Here is a 22,172-nt window from a genome sequence, read left to right as displayed (position 1 = left end):
GGGGGGGGGGGTGTTCAGATACGCTATATACCGCAGATCTGGAGAATAGTTTATTTTAGAGAGGTTCCCAGTTCTTATAAAGAAATATCTTGCAACCCATATTAATGATGTCTAATAGGAAGCTTAATTGATAATTTCAGCAATGTTTTGTCGATTCTAAGTTACAGAAGTTTATTCATGAAACAAAATATTTTAAATTTTATTGAGTAAAATGCACTGTCTCCTGAGTTGTGGGAGATTAAGTGTTAGTGAATTTATTTTTACTTCGCATTTGTTAGATTTTATAAATATATTTATAACAGAATGCATTTATTATATTAATTTAAATGTATTCATATTAGAAGTGAAATTTATTATGTCATACTTCATGACAACATCTTGTTACCTTTTGCCTAAGTTAAACTTTCATTTAGAGAAATAAATTTCTGTTTGGAACTGTTACTCCCTTCCTCCTCTGCAGGCCAGCAAGTATTCACCCCATTTTTTTTTGCACTGTAATATGAAGTTTAACAGAGTTTTCTATAAAAATTAAAATATTATTGTAGGGCATGAGAACTAGTTTGCCTGTATTTAATTTTGTCCCCTGCTACTCCTTTTTGAGTTCTTTTTTCTAGCTGTATTCTCAGTTTGGAATGGCCACTTCAATCCGATCTTCAGCCATCCTCCTGTTGTTGCTTAGAGCATCAAGAACATCCTCGAGAGATGGGCAAGCACAAAACCTGGCACTGTCATTCACCTTTTATAATTATTACCAGTCCAGGCTAGCTCTTGAGATGTGTAACAGATTTTAGAAGTAGGTAAAACTTTTCAGAAGAAAGGATACCCGAGAAAGGAAAGCAAGCCACTCTTTTACTGCAGATACACTTCCAGCCAACAGGGGCTCATAATCTGAAGGTTTCTTACAATCGTTGCTAGTAGCAGGCTTAGAAAATCGAAGAGAATGACAGAGTATATTGATGATGCTGCATGATGTTTACTGTAATGAATAGTAATAACATATATGTGCATGTATGTATCTCCCAGGATCTTTTTTTCTAAATATATGTAATTATATTGTGTATATGTGTGTACATAGACACACAAACACAAAAGTATTTGACAACTGGAATTCGATGGATTTCCAAATATTATTAAAAGTGCCAGAGCTGTGTAACTTCTGGGAAGAATAATGCAGAAGAAAACAACTTCAGATCACCTTTTGGTTTGGCGTCGTGTTTTAGAAATCACTGAGGGTGTTTTTTGGGGCAATGAGATAAAGGGTTACATCGTGCTTTCCCTAGTCTGTCTGCCATCAATAGTACCAAATCTATATTGGAAAAAAAATACTGAGTTTGTTTTTTGTTTTTTTTAAAGCTATAGAAGGAATGTAACAGCTGATATTACAGAAAGTGGGTATTAAGTTTCTCGTATGTGATCCTTTTGGTTGATCTCCGTGTGAACAGAAATCTTGCATCATAAAGATTAAAGTTCAAGCCTTTGTACTTGGCAGCAAGGACTGTCAACAAGAAAGGCATTCATTATTAATAATGAAAAAAAGGCATACGATTTTTCATCTTCCCAGGGAGGAAAAGGACAAAGAGACATCAACACATTAAACTGTGTAGCTAACCCATTCTGTCCTCCCTAAGCCATAGAAATGAATATGATGTATGCAAGCAGAGACAACGTACACTGCCAAAACATATATATTTGTCATGCAATACAGCTTTCCTTTTTGGTTATCCTAGAGAGAGGCAGTATTTGTTTAAATAGGAAAATGAATGTATTTTCTAGCTGTGAATTCTGTGCAAGGGCAGCCATTCTCAATTACTTTTGTCTGAGTTCCTGGGGTTTTCTTCATAATTACGTAGACAACATGTCATTTTTGCATTTGAGGTTAGTTAGATAATCTGAATTTGGAGTTCCTGTACAGATTAGTTATTTCAGTCCAGGTTAAGTATCTGGGTTTGTAGGTAATGAATACAATTTGAATACCTCACCTCCGCTCTGAACTACAATAGGATTATATGAATACATAAATAGATTTTATTTTTTTTAATAGAAAATATCCCCTATCAGGATGCCTTTTCTTTTTTCTGTTTTATTTTTACTTTGGTTTGTTATTTTTTTAACTAAACAGCTATTGTTTAATTACATGTAAGAAGGTTCCCAAGTATATAGAGAGTATTTGGGGAGAAACTTTCTGCTTTCCAGAAATGATTCTAGGTCATACAACCAAAAGCAAATTGTATATTGTGGACTCCAAAACATACTTTGTGGATCTTTTGAAATGAAATAAATAAAAATCTTACAGTTCTGGAAGGCAACTAAATATTGGTAATGAACATGTTCAAGAAAAAATAATTATAGTTGTGGTATGTTACCAGTGTTCCTTCTATATAGAATTTCTTAAGGAACACAACCATCGATGTTTTCTATAAAAACCCCATTAACCATTATGAAGATAAAAGCAACACATTCTAGTGAAACTAAAACTGAAGTACAAGAATAAATGGTCAACAAATAGTAAAAAAAAAAAAAAAAAACCCAAACAACTGTTAATACTCATTAATATTCAGCTTTATAAATCCTGTACCTAAGGATAGATCAGTTGGGAAGCATTCACTTCATACCCTTGTCTTCATTTTGCACCGTCTTCTAAAGTGCTTTTGTTAAATGCAGGCTCTTTGACTGGAGAGGCGAAGAAACCATACACAGAACAACATGAAGTGGGAGTGTGTATCTTTACATGCAAAGTTCATTTGATGTAACTGTAATGATGACTGAGAAGCTGTTTGGAGTGTAGGTGATGGACACATCCCAGTGGTGTCACAGAAGGGATAACAAGAATTACAGAGGGTCCAGTGTGGATTCAGGACTGCTGCGTCACTCTATGTGAAGGTGTCTCATGGTCGGGTTTTTTTGAAGCCCAAGGCCTGCTGATTCTTAACCTATTTCAGATTGGTACCTGCCTATGACTGAGGGTGTATCAGTCTAATATCACATCTTTATCTCTGAGGAATGACTGTTGATCATCCAGTCATGATGATTTATTGCCTGTTGGGACAAAAATCTCTTGGTACAGAGAAATCCAATGTCTCTTCTAGCATTATTTTTTTCTGTTTGTATGTTATGAATGTGTAGTAGAGCTTCATGTGCTGATGGTTACTCTGACTCTTAAAACCAAGCAAGTCTGACAAAATCCACTGGCTATTTTGACACAAGTGAGGTATGATGAATATTGACAAGGGGGCAAGCAAGAGGCATAGGCCTTTGAGACCACTAGCTGGACAGGGCTGAGCTGGGGATATCCACCTATCTCTTTCACACCAAAGTGTGAGGGATCTGCAGCACTTTATTAGATTTTGTCCAGAAATGTGAAAATCATCCTCAAGATTAACTTGATGTATTTAAACCTTTTGGAATTAAATATTTGACTTGATGCAATTGCCCAGAACATTCTTCTTAAGAAACATGAAACAGTTGTTCAGTTCTGTGAGGAAACAGCTAAAGAAATCGAATATTTGTGTTGGCGGGACAGGGAAAGAGGGAGGTTAATAAAAAAAGAAAATTCTTAATGATTCTAGCAGACTTTGATAGGTGGCTGATGGGACCTTTTTCGTGAACATGACTTTGGTTCTTTAAAAGCAGTCTGAATACCTGCTCAGATTTGACTGAGTAACACCTGTTAAATGACTCATAGAGGTTAATGTTTAAAATCTCAAGATTTTGCCCATTATGAGCATCTCACCTATCCTGGTATAGATCCAGCTGTGTGTGCAAGTCCTGTAAGAACAGCTGCTGGTTCTGCCCCTGGTTCACAGTTTCAGGGCATCTGATAGAGCTGTGCGCGAGCTGTCCCAGTCGATGTGACTGCCTAAGTCTGCTGGCCTGCAGGCTTGGTTGTGTCACAGGGTTTGAGCCAGACTGGAGCTGGGCACTGGAGCCCTCTTTGGTTCCCTCCTGCTGTTATTGAAGCTTTGTAGAGGACAGAAGTGTCCGATTTCATTGGAGCAGGGGTGAATGCTAGACTAGAGAACAAAAAAGAATGAATGAAGATGAGGAAGCAAAGGTTTCTTATTTTGTGATTCAGTCATTCCAGTGGGACGTACTAGGTTATTTCAAATCCATATATTCTACATTGAGAGAGGGTCGAGGTGTGTGTGGGAAAGATGTATGTAATAGCATAATCAGGACGTACAAATTCACAATACACAGATAAACTTAGTTCTGTTGTTTCAGAGGCTTTGAGTATTTAGTTCACAGTCTTAGTCACGTGTGTAATGTAGTTTTGTCAGTATGGTTTATGTGGAAATGTGTCGATACATAAAATAATTTAGGGATGGCTATATATGAAAAAAGTAAAAATAGTTTAACATTTCAGTTTCTTCAGTAATTAGGACTAACGCTGTGTGTACAACTCCATTTTTTTCATCAAATTTTTGTTTTTAGCTTGAATGGAATAATCGAGATCCAGAGCAATCTCAGAATTGAGTAAATAGTCCTTTGTGTGTAATATTTTTCAATGAAGGTAAAAGCTAAGGAAAACCTATTAATTCATATCAGTTTTCCATGTAAAGTATTAGCATTTGCAGTTTGTTTATGATTTCGGCAGAGGGGTATAAGTTTTCTTTATATCAATATCATGTGCCATTACAGAGGCCAAAGGGTGGGTTTTGGTTTATTGTTTTATCTGCTGGTAATACATTTCATAAATCCCTAACTAGCAATGATTTTTTCTTAAGCAATCTTTAAAAGCATTTCTGTAGAGAACCTGATACTCATAAACAGGATTAAAATGGCTGATGAATTATGCAGCAAGGCTGTCTTGTTCCTTGACTAAGTCTGTTTTATGGCAGTTGAATTATTTTGGCAAGATTTAGGTAAATAAGATTGTTAAAGTTTGTTTTTTTCAACAGTGTTTCTTTCCATATTATTTCAGTCTCAAAAATCATGTTGGCTCTTCAGCAATAGGTTCTGAAATATTTAATTAAGAATGATGAGTAAATGAAAACCCACCTTGACTTTGTGTTGAGGCAATTTTTTTGAGGACTGGTGGCGTGAATCAGGCGTAAATGATTATCCAGTCCTGGTATTGCCTCTTATTTTAGTAATATTACTGCAGAATTTATTTATTTTATTTAGTAGTAGTATTGCAGAAACTAATAAAATGATAATTTTTCATGTGATTTAACTTGAAAAGGATCACCAAATCCTTGAGAAAAATGTTCCTGCTAACTTATCTGCAGCACTGCAGGTGTTTTGTGTTCAGAGAGCCCAGGACTGCATTCAGTGAGCATTCAGACTTTTACTAGTTTCAGTGAATTTGGCTCACAATAAATGGAGGATGGAACAATATTATAGATTTTTTTCCTATTTGTTATTTCTAGTATAGATGCTGATTTTACTTAATCTTGGTTGTTTTGTTTTTCTGCTGGTTTGTTATCTGTGAGATCTTGAAGTTGCTGTGTCTGGAGATTACTAGTGAATCCTTGCATCTAATTTTGTTCTGAACTATTCTGTATTCCAGTGGAGACAGTTCAAATATCTGATATTTTACCTTTTTTATTGATATGTAAGATTCTTACACCCTAGCAATGTTTCTTGGCAGAATTAGGGAATGCAATTTTGGTACAAGTAATATCAGCTTCTAGTAAAAATTCAAGATGCAGTACTAAAACTGCATCTATTATACACATCATGTAGCTGATACAGTAGGGTATGTGCTACATCTTAATAGGAGTTGAGATTGTCTCTGGAGCAGGGAGGTTATTATGTACACAGTGAGGTATGGTCTCTCTCTTCAGAGTTCACTTTCGGGTAACTGGATGGCACTAAACACTTCTAATTAGATGCGAAACCCTTTGTGTGTAGGTCACCTGGCTTATGTTGACTGAGACCTGATGTTAGCACCTGATGACTGTTTAGTGGCCTAGATGAAATTCAAGGCTGGTCTCAATTAGTCTCCTGCAGCAGAATTATCCTCATCACAATTGGCACCTGCGATGGCAGGCTCAGGAAGGAGGCCAAAGGTTTGAGCAGACACACAGAATGATCTGAGGAGTCATTCCCAGGGGCAGTCCTGGCAGGTCAGAGCTGATGCAAATGCACAGAAGCATTAAAACTTGCACTGTGCTGTGGTAAGGAAGAACAGGTATGTTGGTATCTGATGTGAATAATTTGGCAAGTTTAAGTTTAGTTAATTTTTAATTTTAACTATACCTTTTTAGTAATGCACAAGATGTATACCGATTGGTGCGCTTTTTTTGATATATGCGCTTTGTGGATATAGTGTCATAACTTAAAGTGAGTTGTCTGTAGTCTTGGCTTTGTATTGATTTGAATGACCCCTTCAAAAATAGTTAGTATCTAACAGTATCTAACTTGTCAGTCCCCTGTTCCTTCATTTAAATATGATAATTGCTAATTATTAAGGTTATCTATTTGATGTGTTATTTTGTGCTTTGTTTAAATGGAAATTGTGCATGTGTTCTGGAGAAGATCAGTAGTCTGCTGTCTCCTGACTATTTATGGAAACATGTCTATGCTCTGTCAGCACTGAGAGGAAGGCGCAAGCTTACCCATGCTAGCTTTAACTTAGCTGTCTGGTCTAATAAGAGTAATGTTTCTGCTCCTTTTGTGTTCTTGGGATGTAGATAGGCCTTTCATAGCTGAGCAATTTGGTTTGGTGGGTGAAGGTGGAAAATGCTAGGTGGGAGATTTAAATTAGAACAAAATGCTTTTTGTGTGTGTATGAGCCATTAGATACTCTACTGGGAAGCGCTACAAGCTCTAAGACAATAGTTTGTATGCTTTCATATTGTTTTTGAGAATGCATTTAGCACATTATGCCTGGACACTCCGTAACTATGTGTTATCTGACCTCACTGATGTATTCTATACTTTTAGAGCTCTTGAGTAGCTGAATTTCATGTATCACTCAGGTTTACAAAAAGGAGTGTCTTCAAATAACTCCATTGTAGATCTTCTTCCTGTGTGGTGTTTTTTTGTTATTGTTGGGGTTTTTTTGTTTTGGTTTGGTTTGGGTTTTTTTGTGGTAATCTATATAGTTTTAATGACAAAGCAAGGTATACTTACCTGAAAAAAGATAAAAGCTATGAGGGGATACATGCTTAAGCTTTTATATAGTCAGAATTTAGCCAAGAAGTAACTAAAAATAAGTTAAATTTTAAGAGTAATTTGTTTTCATTTTTTCTGTGACAATTTCTTTAATTCAAATGTTTGTAATAATTTATTTTTGAGTGTTAAAAATTTGATGTTGCTTTTTTATCTTGAGATTATTTTAAATTTCATGGCCAAATTGTAGAATTTAAAGGAATAAATACACCCACAGCGTCTTAACTGTATAGCTAGTTTCAGTAGGACTAATATAATTCAAGACAAGCAATGAGAGAGTGTTATTTGTGTGTGTAAAAACATTTCAGAGAGAATTTTGCTAAAACGTTATTTTTTCTTCTAATTACATGAATATTAATGGCTTTGGAGGGGGAAATCTTTGAGAAATGTGAACAAGTCTAATTTAAAAAAAAAAAACAAAACACAACCACAAACTAGACCTTTTAAGATTGACATAAGCATAGTTAGAATGAACAAGCTTTAATGTATGTTTTCTTTTGATTTGTAAGGATGTTTGTGTCTGTCATAACTGGAAGATTTTTGGACGTTAAAAGGAAGTGGGACAAAGTGCAAGCCCTGCTTGTTATGCTTGTGGTCATGCTTACCAGTCTATTTCTGATATAAAGTATTGAATGTTACATATTGTACATTGTATTACGGACACATAACATAACTTAGGTGTTTTGAGCTATCTTTCTTCGGAAATGTTCATATTTCAAAGGAGGTAAAGGAGGTGAAAATCCTATCCAAAGTGAAAGGTGGTTTGATGCATGAGTAGAGCATCGGGGAGTCTGGTTGTAGATGTGTGAGAGAGAGCAAGTAAGGAATGTCAGGTAATCCATGTGTAATTGTTTAACAGGAGTAGATTTTAATGCCAAGTCTTGAATGATCTGAATCCTGGAGGATGAAAAACTTGAACTTTATGTAGAAAGCAAAAGAAGCGGTGATAGTGCCAAAAAGCAGCAGAGGGGAAAAGAAGAGTGAATTCAGTGTTACCAGTGTGGATTTCATTGAATAAAAGAAGATCAAGGAGGAAGGAATTACAAGTAAGAGAGGTGAAGGATGGCCACCATAACAAGAGAGAGTTGATTACTGTTGATGAGAGCAAACAACTTCTAGAGGATATTGTAGAAGAATTTGCAGAGTCTAGTTATTAGCTGAAGAAAAGGAAGACTCGGAGATGTTGAATGTGACACCTTATCAATTGAAGTAGGAAAAGATATAAAAAAAATACCAATTAGAGTGTGAAGAGAGGAGGGAGCTGATGCTGGACTTATGAGCAGTCCTGATAGAGGTTACACTAATGAAGCGATTGGAAAGGTAGTATGGAGAGGGCAGGATCCCTGAAGAATTCAGGGCAAAAAATGTCTAGAAAAAAGCAACTGCTTCTTTCAAAACCAGCAGATAAACTGGGAAAAAAAAAAAAGAGACACAATATTGGCTCTGTATATAAAATTGAACTTTCTCGTACAGGACTTCTGTCCCTGTTTCAAGGTTTAATGAGCAGGCCTTTGTGGGCAGCTTTTTATCAATTCTATATGCAAAGGTGCCTTTATGCCAAAACACATGACTCTGCAAGGGTTATATAGAGCCAAAATTCATAAGTCTAAAAAAACCCTCCCAAAAGAAAGAAAAACAACAGCAACAACAAAAACCCCACCCAACCCAAGCCAAAACAACTAACCCTTCTCGGGGTGTTTAACTCCTTCTGGCATAGGAGTGAAGTTGGATTATGGCATCTGATGTCTTGCTGCTGGAATGGTCTTTTGGAGAGTGTGTAGTTGGCTACTTTGGAAAGCCTTGATAGTGCTTCAGCAGAAACTGAAGCTCAAAGCTACAAACCCCTCTATTTTAATTCTTCTGAGCTGCATCTTTATCTCTGGATGAAGATGGGTATTTAGCTAGAACCCTTTAGGCTTGGCCATAAGAATTTTAAGAGGTTTTAGTTGACAGATTGAAAGCCACAAGAAAGAATTGGAGATGAAGGGCTAGATTTTGAAGAGTCATTGAGCTAAATTTAAAACTGACTTAGTCCCTCTTATGGGATGGTGTCAAAATGATGAGGAATATTTTGAACTTTAATGGTAGATGATGATAAATAAAGTTCTTGAGGGAGCTTTGGAGGTATCGTTCATTGCACTGGAGGGATCATGTACTCCCGGGGCACAGGCAGGCTGTAAACTATAAGCAAAGGATAGGGGCAGTGGAGACATGGAGATCCACCTGCAGTTAATGGAGGATTTGTTGGCTTGGTACATGAGCATGGTGATATTTAGCTGCTATACATTAAAATGAGCTGCTGCGTTGTGGACTAAGTCTGGTGGATTTAGATTGGAGCAAAATATATAAGAGATACTCAGCTGAAGACAGAATAATAAAAGGAGAAGTGGTTTCATTGTAGGAAACTGTTAATTTCATTCCTGCGGAGAAAAGGTAGAGCCTTTACATAGTAGTATAATTAATTTATCATTTATTCTCCTCCTGAGATTTGACATTTTAAAAAAACTTTTTTGTGAAGAGATTAATAATCTTTCACAAAAACCTAAAATTTCAGCAGGATCTGTTTATGCTGACCTACTACATATACTTATAATTGCATTTGGTTTGGGTTTTTTTTAACTTTTATTACTATCGTATGAAAACAAACTTTAAGTGTGCTCCTGCTGCTTATTTTCCAGTCAAGTTAAATTCTTTCCTTGTGATTTCATAACAACAGCAAAGCATGATGGTGCAAATCAAGGAGCGAAAAATTGGGGCAAGCTTTTCGATTAATTAGTTTCTGTGAAAATTTTAGTTTAAAATAAGTGTATTTGAGGTAAACAAAAGAGTGGTTGTAGTACTGCAAGCGACTTGTGTCTATATAAAATAAGAAAATGAATGAAAAACAAATTTGGGTTAAATATATATAGTACGTCCTTACTATTCAAATATTGTCTCTTTCTCATGACACTTACCAAGCAGCCAATAATGGCAACAGGCAAAGGTAGGCTTCATCACTTTAGATGAAACTGTAGACGTTTTTTCTGAGTAGTTTGTAGCCCTCCCATCCTACATACTGAAGCTTTAAGCTACTTAACAAGTTGTACACAATTTTCTGTGATAAATAGTCATTAGTTGTGTATGTTACTTTTTAAAAAAATTCTGAATTAACATTCTAAGAGTCGTATTGTTACATTTTTTCATCTGGAATTTTTGGAAAGCATATTACAGGGCAGCACTACACATGACACACTGATGTCTTCTTGCTAATAATAACCTAAATGGTAACTAAATAATAACCTAAATGATAACTATTATAGCTGGACCCTTCAGTCAAAGTGGTTCTTCTATGAAGCAGGCTTGTACTGTGTGTCAGAGATAAAGAATCTCTGTTTATGTTTGTTTGAAAAAGTTTATTTGCTGTTGTGACAGTAGTGCAGGTGGGTGAGAGCACCCTGTGCTTCTGAAAATGAAATGTTGAAGTGTCTGCGCTGCCTTTGTGCTAGGTGAGGTGGGAGTGGGATTGACAAAAGATTTAAAGATTTTTTTTGTCCTGATTTCTATTCCACTTTCTTGGGTCGGTCTGTCTATTTCTCTGCTTTCTTGAGTCTGTGCTTAGAAGGTAATAGTTTAGATAAAACTGCTTTTTTTTTCTTTCCTCTCCTCACCTTCTCCCACCCCTCAAGAAAAAAAAAAATAATTGCACATCATGTGAAGCTTCCCTAAATCAGGGCTGCTGCACTCATTGCTTCTTCCTCTGCACAGTGCAGTCCTTCTTTTGTTCTGGCAATGACGTTTGTGCCACCGGGTGACGAGTGCTTCCTGAAGGCTTTTGCTACTTCAGTTATCAGCCATACTGTCTTTCCAGTTGTCTGGCAACTGAGTCATTTGCGCCAATGCTGGGATAAAAGAGGGATGGGAACAGCCGAGAGCAAGGGCGATGGTGATCCCAAGGCAATCTAAGGTGCTTTGGAACCTCATCCTGTGCCTTCAGCGCACTATTGTGCTTTGACGTAGCCGTGTGTTTTTGAGACACAACTCTGATAAAATACTTTTTTCTATCCTCTATTTACTATGCAAATCGCATAGCAGATTCAGTTACACCATCAAAAATTGGCTACAGCTCATTGTATTTGAGTAACTGGTTTAAGCTGAGGCTGATATAACCTGCGTCTCCACTAGATGGAGTTCCTGGTATAGCTGTTCAAGGAGCGCCGGCAAAGAAAACCCTTCGAGGGGAGACCAGGTCTCGGGTGCGAGGGGACAAAGAGGACTCATAGGCTTGGATGCTAACCTTCCTTTCTACAGTGAAGAATCACGAGTAAATCTACTTAATTTTGAAGAGATACACTGGTGTAAATTCGCATGAAATGGAATCAGGATCAGGTCGTTAGGCCAGTCTTCTTCCCATACTCCCCCGCCCCCCACACCCCTTCTCCTTGCTTTCTACAGAATATCTAGATACTGTAGGCCAGGAAAATAAGACCTACCAAGGAACATGCATCTCCTGTTTGGAATTGTCTCTAACTGTTTAAGGGCTGAACTATTTTAATTAGTTCTTTAGTTATCTTCCCCACTTCAAACACATGTATGGGGAAGAAGGGCTCTTGGCTTCTCTTGGTGTGCAAAATCTAGATAGTTAATATTGAATGCTTATGAAATATGTATTAAGTGGTGCTGAAGAGGTTAACTGTACTACAGAGTCTTTGTAGACATTGCGTATGAAATACTGGAGAAGTCAATGGACATAACACAGTGCTTAATAGAAACAGAAAATTAGTGATTCTTATTTGCCTGAGGTAAGCACGAGCCTCTGTAATGTCTTGATCTTTGTGCAAAGACCTTGTAAGAAGAGCAATCTTAACTGAACCCTTAAATTAGAAATAGGGATTTTCATGACAAGAAAATATCACTGGAAGGATGAGATGTCGCCCATTAATTGAAAAGAATAGACGGAAACCCTTTTATTTAGTCTTTTTATGACAAAACAAATTATTTTAAAACATTAGTGGTATTTCACTAGTTTGTTTTCAAAAAACACTCCATGCATATATAAGAAAATAGAATACTATGTGGAATAAAGGCAAAGATATTAATGATTGCTAGTAATTTATCAAAATATGTTAATGCAGCATTCTATTTTTAAACTCATAATATGCTTCTTTTCCTGGTTTGAAGTCCTGGGAGCTATTTTTTCATGTGGTGTTAGAAAAGGACTACTATTAGCTTCTATACCACTTGCCTGAGTTATTTTTATACCACATCAACCATCTTATAAAGTGGAGAAGAAAATTAAATCTTCACATGGCTAATGTAATATGCAGTTGTGATTTTATTATTTATTTTTATACTTGACATCTGAAGCGATAGAGTCTTTATAGTACTGTATGTCTTCTATATGTGTTAAATTGTTAGTGTAGGGTGCTACTTGGACAAGTTTGAAGTGTAACATGGTGAGTGCTCTTGCAGGTGATCTCTTCCAGATCTTTTTTTTTCCTTGATGGAAAAGGTTTGACTGATTAGGCAGTCTGCTGTAATAATTCTAAAGCTCAGCTTTTAGGTCGAATGTTTGTAAACGTGAAATTTGAACTTAAGTCTTGAGACATAGAAGTTGACTACCAGATCACAACAAATTGAGGGGATGATTTTAAATGGAACATGTTATACTAAGTAAACAAATGCATTGTAAATGAAAGAGTGTTTTTGTATTTGTACCTCAGCTGTGTGAAAAATGCTGTTGCTTCTTTTTGCTTTGTTTAGAGATTCTTTGATTTCATGTTTTTATTTGCATATTCAGGATTGATTGACAATTTGCTGTTAGTATGTTTTAAATGGCAGTGTACAAGAACTTTTTATTTCTACATTTCTAATTGAACTCCCACAGAGGCTGATTTAGGTTGTGTAGCTTCCTTTTGTTTTGAAAAAGGTCTGTAGTTGCTGTTCATTGATATCTAGTTGATAATATCAGCAACTGAGTGTGGGATAACCGAGTTCAGTTACTGACCCAACAGAGCAGCACTGAGGCAACTGGAAGATGTCATATCCTGTAGGCAAAGTGGGCTTTGCAATTGCAGGCATTGATTTTGTAGAATAAGGGAAAAATCAAGTTATTAATAATTTGCAGATGAACTATTGATGGGGCATATGCTGTTCTGTGAAATTGCATAGCAGTTATAGCGATACTGTCACTGTGCATGAGGATAGAAGGTCAGATTGTGTACAGTCATTCATGTACCTTTGGCAAATTTGTGGTGGTATTTACTGTATATATAGTCATAACTTGGAATGTGGTTATGATTGATGGGTTGGGTTTGGTAGGGGAGTGTGTATGAACAAGGAAATGAGTTTAAAGAAGAGACATTGATTTTATTTTTATAAAAAGAAAACACATTTTGTTACCTTTTTTGGTTTTAGACATAATGACAAGTTATCCTTGGAAGGGATTAAAATTGGTAATGACTTTTCTCTGCATCTCTTGAAGTAGTGTATCTCAGGCTAAAGAATTTTGTTTCTTTTTTAGGTCTCTACTGAATTATGCATGTTTATGGTTTCTCTGTGTATAGATGATTTGGATGGTTAAAACATTGATGTTCTCGTTTTAATAATGTGAATATAGAAATGTAAGGCATTCATTTGTGGGTCATATTTTTCTTCCTTTGAAATGTGTGAAAATTAAGGATAAAAGGCCAATGAGAAATTTATTTTTACAATTAATACTGGCTACATTTTCACTACTAATTTCTCTTCAAGTAATTGTTCAACACACAGCTTTTAAGAGTTTAATCTGTTTTATGGATGTCCTTTTAGCTGTAAAATAGTGCAATAGACAGAAGAAACTTTGCTTGACCATCACCATGTTCCAGAACTTCACTTTGGGAAATTGGATAGACTTATATAGTTCCAAACTGTTTGGCTAGGAAGTGTGCTGCCTTTGATTTTGACATTATGTGGAACGAGTTGGTTATTTGCCTCCTTACATAACGTATTTGTTTTTCATTAAACATTCTGATAAGGTCTTATTAAAGTACCATGTATTATTTATGGTATTTCATATGAAAATGAGCTGAAGGGAAAATTCTATGAGCTTAGGGCATTTGCAGAATAACAGCCTTTCTGTGCTAGGAAAAAAAAAAAAAGAAAGAATGAAGAAAAGCATGACATACTCCTGTCAGAACAGGAGACTGCTTAAGGCAGAGAGAAAGAATAAAAAAGGAGAAAGGGCATAGAAGAGAGTTCATTCCTCCTCCTTCTTGCTCGCTCTTGCTCTGTGGTGTGTGTGGCTTTTTGTTGGTGGTTTGGTTTTTGTTTTTTTGTTTGGGTGTTGGGTTTTTTTCTTGTGTGTGTAATAATCTGTGCTAGCCTGTATCTGGGCTGTTCTAGTAGATCAGTTCATGATAAACTACAAAAGCATGGATGTTTCCTAAGCCAAAACCAATCCCTGTCTTGTAAGTTTATGCATGATTGTTTTGGTGTTGATTGCCGAGTTCGAAATACATTGGGTTTGTTGCATTGACTGCTTGTGAAAAAGAAAATTATGTAATAACTGATTCTGCTGGAAAATTTTCTGTTTTGCATGAAGAAGACTTAGTGGATCTAAATCAGTCTCTGAGGCTTGTGTGGGTGCAGGTATGTGTGCGCACATGTAGAATGAAAAAGAATATTTTTATTTTTTCTTATAATACAGTGCCTGAGTTGCAGTGACATGTTTTGTATCTGTTTCCAGTTAAGTGGGGACTATTATTTGTTTTTCAGGGTAGCTCTTAATATCAAACTAGTTACGCTGTTGATGAAATAGAGTTCTCTTGTGTGTGAGTTATTTACTTACTGTTGTTAACATTCAACTCTTGATCTAAGATGCGTTTTTGTGGGCGTTAGTTATCCTATAAAAGAGGCAATTGTAAAATCTTCTACAGAGTCTTTTAAAAAGGAACCCCTTCAAAACCTCAGGTGTTGCTTTGAGGTTTGACCTTCTTTCCTGAAGAATTAATATTTAATTCATTTGTCAAATTCTAATTAAAAATAGTAGTATCTTCTGTTATACTTGAGTTGTATCTAAGAAAAAAGAGACCTGTAATATAGTACCTCAAGGACAAGCTGTAATATAAATTATTTGATTTGCAGGTCACATCCTACTTTATTACATAAAGACTAACTAGATCTACTAATGAATAATTATTACTCCATAAAATAAAGGGGGGGGTGGGGGGAGAGAGAGAAAAAGCCTGCAAGTGTGGAATACTAATATGAGGTATCACTCTCAAAGTAAAATGTAAACATTAAATTCTGAAAATTGCAAATGTAATTTTTCCATGTAACCTGATAGGGCAGTCCTTTATAATAAGTTGACTACCTGTCAAATAAATTTGTAATTTTAGATGAGATGGGTTTTAGACCAATTTTAAGACACGGTCTTTATCCAAGCCTGCTCCCCCCCGCCCTCCCCAGTAAATTAGGCACAGTGTGCCATAGAATTTTGTTTCATTCCTACTGTTTCTGCTGCAGTGGTTACACAAATATTTCACAGTTTCACTGTAATGCTTTTATAGGCTTTTCTGGGAAACTAGATGGTGAATGAAACATAGATATCACATTAATTTGTATTTTAAAAAAAAAAGCTCATTTACTGATAGCACTGTATATTTGCTGGAATCCTCTTGACTAGCCAAGATTCTTTCCCTTCCCCACTTTGTGCTTCATACTTTTGTTCTTAGAAGGGGAAAGCCCTTTTTATGTCAGGTGTGAGTCCTGGGAGGAAAGAAAAAAAGTGTGTGTGTGAGTGTGTATGCGTGCGTGCAGAATCATAACAGGCATTCAGTCCCAGCTGGGCAATGACACTAATTGCCCAGATCTCATGGATGCCTGTGATGCAGCACGCTCACTTTCTCTCCTTCCCTATCCTCTCCAGGGATTTTTAAAATGCAGTATTTGAATTTTGGTGAGTAGTAAAGACCCTGCCCTAGGACCCATTTGACAAATGAGAAGCTGTGCAGCATCAGCACCAGCCGACTGAGCCTCACTGAGTCAATCTCTCTCTCTACTAGTCAGCAGCTACTGTTGTGAGACAAGCTTCAGCTCTCTCTGTCATTGAGGAAGTTCCATTTGCTCATCAATAGGCTGCAGGCTGTGTCTTCTTTTTTTCCTCTCTGTTAAAAATTCGTAGTTTAAATCTACCAAGTTGCCTTAGCTGACAAATGAATGTAGGGATCTAGCGCTGGAAAAAAAGGCATTCAGGAAATACTGTTTCTCACTTCAAATAATCAAAAGGAAAAAAACGTAGTGACAAGATAGGGCAAACGTGCTTGCATGCAAGCCCCCTCACTTGTTCTACGTAGACTTCAGAGCAACACCATGCAGCATCCCCTTACGGGTGCAACCTGCGTGGCACTGCCGAACGTGGGCATGTGTCCCCAGCTCTCCTGTGCCTTGACTTTTATGTACTTACAGCAGGTAAGTTTGCTTAACTTTTTCTTTTCCTATGGTGCCTGCTTTGTCAGCATCGTTTGGGGGATTTGTAATCTTGGAGATATTTTTTTGTGTGAATAGACTGTATAAATGTCTCCCACTGTGTGGAGTGAATGTTGTGCCTGCTCTTAAGAATGGTGAGAGTAAGTAGAAAATATGTTGGGGGTTTTTTTCAAGCCTTTGCATATCTTTTCTTCCCTCCCCCCCCCCAAATGTCTTTATTGATGCTGTTTATAGATATTTAACACAGTACTTTGACTGCATTTCTCGTGGATGCTGTAGCAGAGTTTCAGCCATAAAGGACTGCTCTTTATTCACTTGCAGGCATAAATTATACTTCTAATGTAAATGTGCCCAATGGCAATTTTATTTAAGCCTTCTTTGAAGGCAGGAATTCTAAGTCTGTGTTGAAACATGCTGCTGATTAAAATCAAGCTGATTTTTAGTTCACAAAAAAAAGAGAAAAGATTTATAATGCTTTATCTGTGCAGAGTTAACACTTCTATCGCTGAAGTGTATTGGAATGGGTTTAAAAAGAATGTTCTGATATCAGCAAAACGATAGCAATATCTAGTCCATTTTTAAGATTTTTTTTTTTAATTCATTTCATATAATTTCTGCTTCTAGGGGTTTTTTAAAAGTATTTCCACCCCTCTCCTTCCCAAAATTATTCACTAGTTGGTTCTCTCTGTTATAACATGAAATAAATAACTGGATAATACCACATTATTTTGTAAACTTTTTTTTTTTTGAATCATCATTGTATTCTACTTCTCTATTTTGTAACTAAGTGCACTATTATAGAGAGTCTTTTAATAAGTATGTAGAGCCAAGACAGAAATATATTATCATGTGAAAATGATTAATCCTGTTTATTCTGCTACTTTCTGCTGAAACTTAAGGGAAAAAAATTTTTGTGCCTGCTGTAACAAATAGGGGCATTTCTTCTAACTTCCACTAGAATAGTTTATATGCATATTGACTTCCATGAAACAGTCTCTAACTTTATTTCTGTATTTACAAATGCCTGAAAGATGTTTTACAGTGTTTCTTTTTGTTCCTAAATAAAATAGATTTAAACCTTATTTTTATTTCAGAATATTTGTCTTCTGTTACTGATGAAAGAACAGAACTCAAGTATTCGCAGGGTATAAACCCTTCTGTAGCTTTTTTTTTTTTCTTCAGTAGTATAGTATAAACCATTTCTGCCTTACAGCATAGGAGTGCATAATAAACGGTTCTTGTGTACGCCCTAGATTATACATGTATGTGGGAGGGTTTCATATGTCTGCAATTAAAATTTGCATTAAATATGATGTATTTAATATTTAAATAAATTGCATGTCATAATTAAAATGTATGTTCTTAGTAGTTCTGTATTCCGGATACGCTTTGGAAATGACATTTATAGATCAGCTTTAATGATCCAGTGTGACTTGTGCACTTACTGGTTGTATACAAAATGTACTCCTGCATTTTGGTGGATTTCTTCCTTTGAGTTTGCCGAACAACAATCTGTATGTTAAAGATCCGGCTTCTGAAAGGAAAATGTGAATTAAGGTGAGAGGTCAACATGGCCACACAAGGAGCTGATAAAGAATAACATAAAAATGAGGTTAGGTGCTATAATAACCTTCCTATGTGAGCTATTGCAGTATCATTATGCAAATGCATCTATAGTATGGCACTGCTTTAAGGTTTAAGAAAGTATGCAACCATCATGATTACTTTAAAATAGTGAATTCAATTCCGTCTATTCCATTTGAGAGAAAGATGAGAACTGATTGCTAATGCACTTTACAAAGTGCTATATCTAGTGGATAATTTTTAACTCTTTAAGTGGATTAACTGCCACAAAGGAAGTATCTTTTTTTTATTATTATTAATTTATTTTAAAGCATTGGCTTTATGATCTGGTTAATCCTATTGTCAGTTTAGAATCGTTCTGCCTCTACTAATCACAATTATATGCAAGTTAAAAAGTCATCTGAATTCCTGATGGTAATTGTGGCAGTTTCAAAATTCTGTGCTTGTTGCTTCTTTCGATTGCTGGTTGGCATTTTGGTTATTCTGGATTCCTAGAGAGTCAGATATTTATCATCTTAATTCAGATACGAGTTATTATTTTCTGTGTTTGGTTAAGCACTTCTTTAGAAACAATATTGCTTTATCTCAGAATTATTCAGGCAGACAGATAGCACTGAGGTGACATTACCTACAAAGCGAACAGAGCGTGGTTCTGGTTTAGAATGGGAACGGATAAGAAGTGTTTTATATTTTTGAAAGCGTTCATAAACTTGGGGTTGGGTTTTTTTTTATTTATTCCATATCTGATAATTTCTAGCAAACCTACAAAAATACCTCCGGTTTGTGTATTTACTACTATTCCAGTGAAACTGTAAATGTTTTTCTGACTATAAAGTTGTCTATCGATCTTAAATGCTGGTAACCTAAAAACTTTATCTGGCAACTTCCTAACTAGCGCTTCCCCCCTGTCTGTGGACCCTGTGACCAGCAGTATATAGACATTATGTGAACATACCGAGTATTTTTTTTTCCTTTAAAAATTGTACTTCAGATATGTCTGCTCACTTGCACCTCAATTAAAATGAATTCAGACATCTGTATTACAATTGAGCTCTCTCTTAGTTGTTAAACTTTACTATTTAGAATCTATGAAAAAAGTAATTCTCTATTTTTTGTGTGCTTCTGCTAAATACGCTACTGTTCTGTCACATTTAAGTTTTATAATTGGATATATGTTCTTCCTGAAAGACTACAAAAGACATTATATTCTTCGCAAGATGGGCAAACCAGTCTTCCTGTCAATAAATATTAGTGTAGGCATGAGGATGCTGGTTTTCTGCAAAGCTGTATTAATCATTTGAAAAAATCTCTGTTTTGGTAGTCATTTAAAATTGGCCATTATTTACTGGCTAAACTATCACCGCTTGGTCAGTTTGTTTAGTATAAATGGATAAATTGGTTTCCACAGTGTACCCACAGAAGTGTTCTACTACTTTGTCCAGTGTTAGAAACTTAAATATGTGCTCTATTATCTTCTAGATTACACAGGTATATAATGTTTTAAGAGCTAAGTGAGGAACTGATTTTTTTTTAAACAGTTTGTGCATACAGGATGCTTTACCTAAAAACATTTACACTTAACTGTTGAAAATATGTAAAGTACAGAGGCCTAGTTCACGTTATAGATTAACTGCCAATTAAGATACTCAGTTGAAAAAGGCAACAAAAACTGAAGGATGCTTCTGAGTTAGTTGAGCTGTTTGAAATGGTGTGAAATTATTTGGAAGTTCTCTTGCGAAGATGTTTCTAACTAGAAATCCAGGAAGAGATTTCAAACAATATTAAAACCAAAATGACTGTATCAGTGGCAGCAATGAACAGAAGGAGGATATGTGGTTTTGATTTGTAAGTTTTTACTGCATCATTAAAAAGATAGGGACAATTGGGAAAAGCATAGATGCATTTGGGTCAGAATTTTACATAGTGTCAATATTTAAAGATAAAGGAAAAGGGAACTCACATTTGTAGTCCACCCTATCGTTGGTAATATTTTATGGTGTTAGAAACAGCTAAATGCATCTATTTTCTCTTCTCCTCCTTAATGTGACACATCAATGCAAGAAATAATTTCTGACCATAAGCTTACATCAAATGCTAGCGTAATATGCTAGTAATATTTGCAGCAAAATTTTGACCGCTTGTAAAATGGGATTTAGCATATATTAATGAAGGCTTAGTTCTGTTAACTGATATTTTCCTATTATATATGTTTGCTTGGGCACAGGGTTATTTAGGTGGTATTTTCTGAGTAAAGTAACAAAGTCAACTGTTGTTTTGAAACATCACGTAATATTCCCTGTCATAGTGTACAGTGCTGCTGTCATTATTTTAAAAGTCGTAATTTTTTTTTATGCTTAATGATGATAGATGTGCTTTGTTTTAAATAGTGAAGTGGTTTATACAAAGGGTAATTCCTCTTAAATGGAGCAATTGCTCATAGTGGACATTCACAGATCGAAAACAATTGAACTGAAACTTCAATATCAACCTTTTCTGTCTTTAACAAGAAAATAGTAGTTCACGGTACAGCTCTCGTATCAATGATGAAAAGAATCCACCATGAAAACAAAACAAAACCCAACAAACCCTCCGTCTCTACCCCAGCTATTCCATTAGGGCTTACATGGTAAATTAGTGTAATTTTATTTGGGCCTTAAGCATTATGACTATGGAGAAAAGCGCAATTCCCCACGCAGTTCCTTATGTCATGCTTCTGGATCCAATGATTTATAGGAGTCTGAAAGACTTTTCACCACATTCTTTCTTCATGGCTTAATTCAACGTTGATTTATTTGGTAGCATTTTCAATTGATGTAATCAATAGTGTCAATAATAGAATAAGGATTAGAGCAGATTATCTTTGTGCTAAAATTCTGTAAAGAATTAAAATGGATGAACAGATCCTGGGTACAATTTACCTTTTTCTGACAGAGCATAGGCACATCAATTGCTAAATGCCACCATTGCAGTTACAGTTCTATGTCTTTTACATTTTATACTTTAATGAGTCTTCAAAGGATCAGGTATATTAGTTGAATTCAATAACTGATGTTTTATGGTGGCACTGTTTGAACCTATCATAAGAACACTGCCTTTCTTTACCTAGTCCATTTATAAGTACTCATTCTATGGCTCTCCTGTAAAATCAGTTAATCTGACTTCAGCTCATGAAAATTTTAAGCATCTGTTAGCTTACAAATTGGAGTCTTTGCACAATTTTGTTCCTCACTCTGCTATTTCATGGCAATTTTCATGTGAGAACATACAACCTCTGTTTATGACTGCATGAGTGAAAAGAAACCCACGTTACTAATGCTCACTCACCATCTGTTTTTCTTACAGCTGGGCCTTGAATAATTGTCCAGTAGCTGATGGACTGAGGGTAGGCAATCTTTTCAGGGCTTTCTGATTCATTTAAACAGCTTCACTGCCCCAAGAGAAATATAGTGCTTGTTTATTCATATGTGTAGGGTAAAAACCTGTACTTTATCAGATAAATTATAGTACTCTGTTAAAACAAACAAAGGAATTGCCATGTAGCAAACAGTATCACGTGGAAGCATTTGCACCTGGGGGACAATGTGACAGTTTTAGGGAATTTTAGTTTATGAGTGAAACCGACCTTAAAAGGTGAGAGTGTAATTGTTGCATCCAGAAATACTGTGAATGCAGAAATAAGGAATGATGTCTTGATGTGCTGTTTATTTTAATTAGTCTAAATAAGATCATTTGGTATTCACCAATAAACTTCGAAGCTGGTATTTGAGACTCCGCCTCTGATTCAAGACAAATTTAAATGTTTATGTGTCTTTTGTCTCACAAGAGCTGTTTTGTTGTTTCCAGAGACTAATGAGAAGTGGCTTAGAGATCAAGTGCTATAGCAGTACTCATTCTGAATAAGAGCTAGTTTGGGGCTTTAAACTACAGCCTTGTCAAACAAGGTCTGTCGCTTGCACAATAGTGAGAGGAGGTGCTTTACTTAAGCACTCCCTTTTTGAATACTAGAAGGAAAAAAAAACCAACCCCCC

At 35.8% G+C, this 22,172-nt stretch overlaps 1 protein-coding gene across 37 annotated transcripts in view; it reads left to right on the top strand.

Moving 5' to 3' along the window:
• RBFOX1 (RNA binding protein, fox-1 homolog (C. elegans) 1) overlaps positions 1–22,172 on the top strand; it is a 1,244,625-nt gene that overhangs the window by 959,448 nt on the left and 263,005 nt on the right. For 6 of the 37 annotated variants that reach the window (XM_014936504.1, XM_014936503.1, XM_014936502.1 and 3 more), the window contains exon 1: positions 16,414–16,542. The exons of 29 other annotated variants lie outside the window; for them this stretch is intronic. Coding sequence is in view for 2 of the 8 variants with exons in the window: in XM_014936492.1 (XP_014791978.1) it covers positions 16,399–16,542 (144 nt within the window). In the remaining 6 variants the exon portion in view is untranslated. Of the gene's footprint in view, positions 1–15,966; positions 16,543–22,172 lie in introns of those variants that run through there. 2 more of the 37 variants (XM_014936492.1, XM_014936486.1) reach the window with 2 other exon arrangements.

Source organism: Calidris pugnax, unplaced genomic scaffold (genome assembly GCF_001431845.1).
Source record: "Calidris pugnax isolate Ruff unplaced genomic scaffold, ASM143184v1 scaffold17, whole genome shotgun sequence".
NCBI classification, from domain to species: domain Eukaryota; kingdom Metazoa; phylum Chordata; class Aves; order Charadriiformes; family Scolopacidae; genus Calidris; species Calidris pugnax.
Note: the sequence above shows the minus strand (reverse complement) of the source record. Positions and strands in the feature narration are given on the sequence as shown.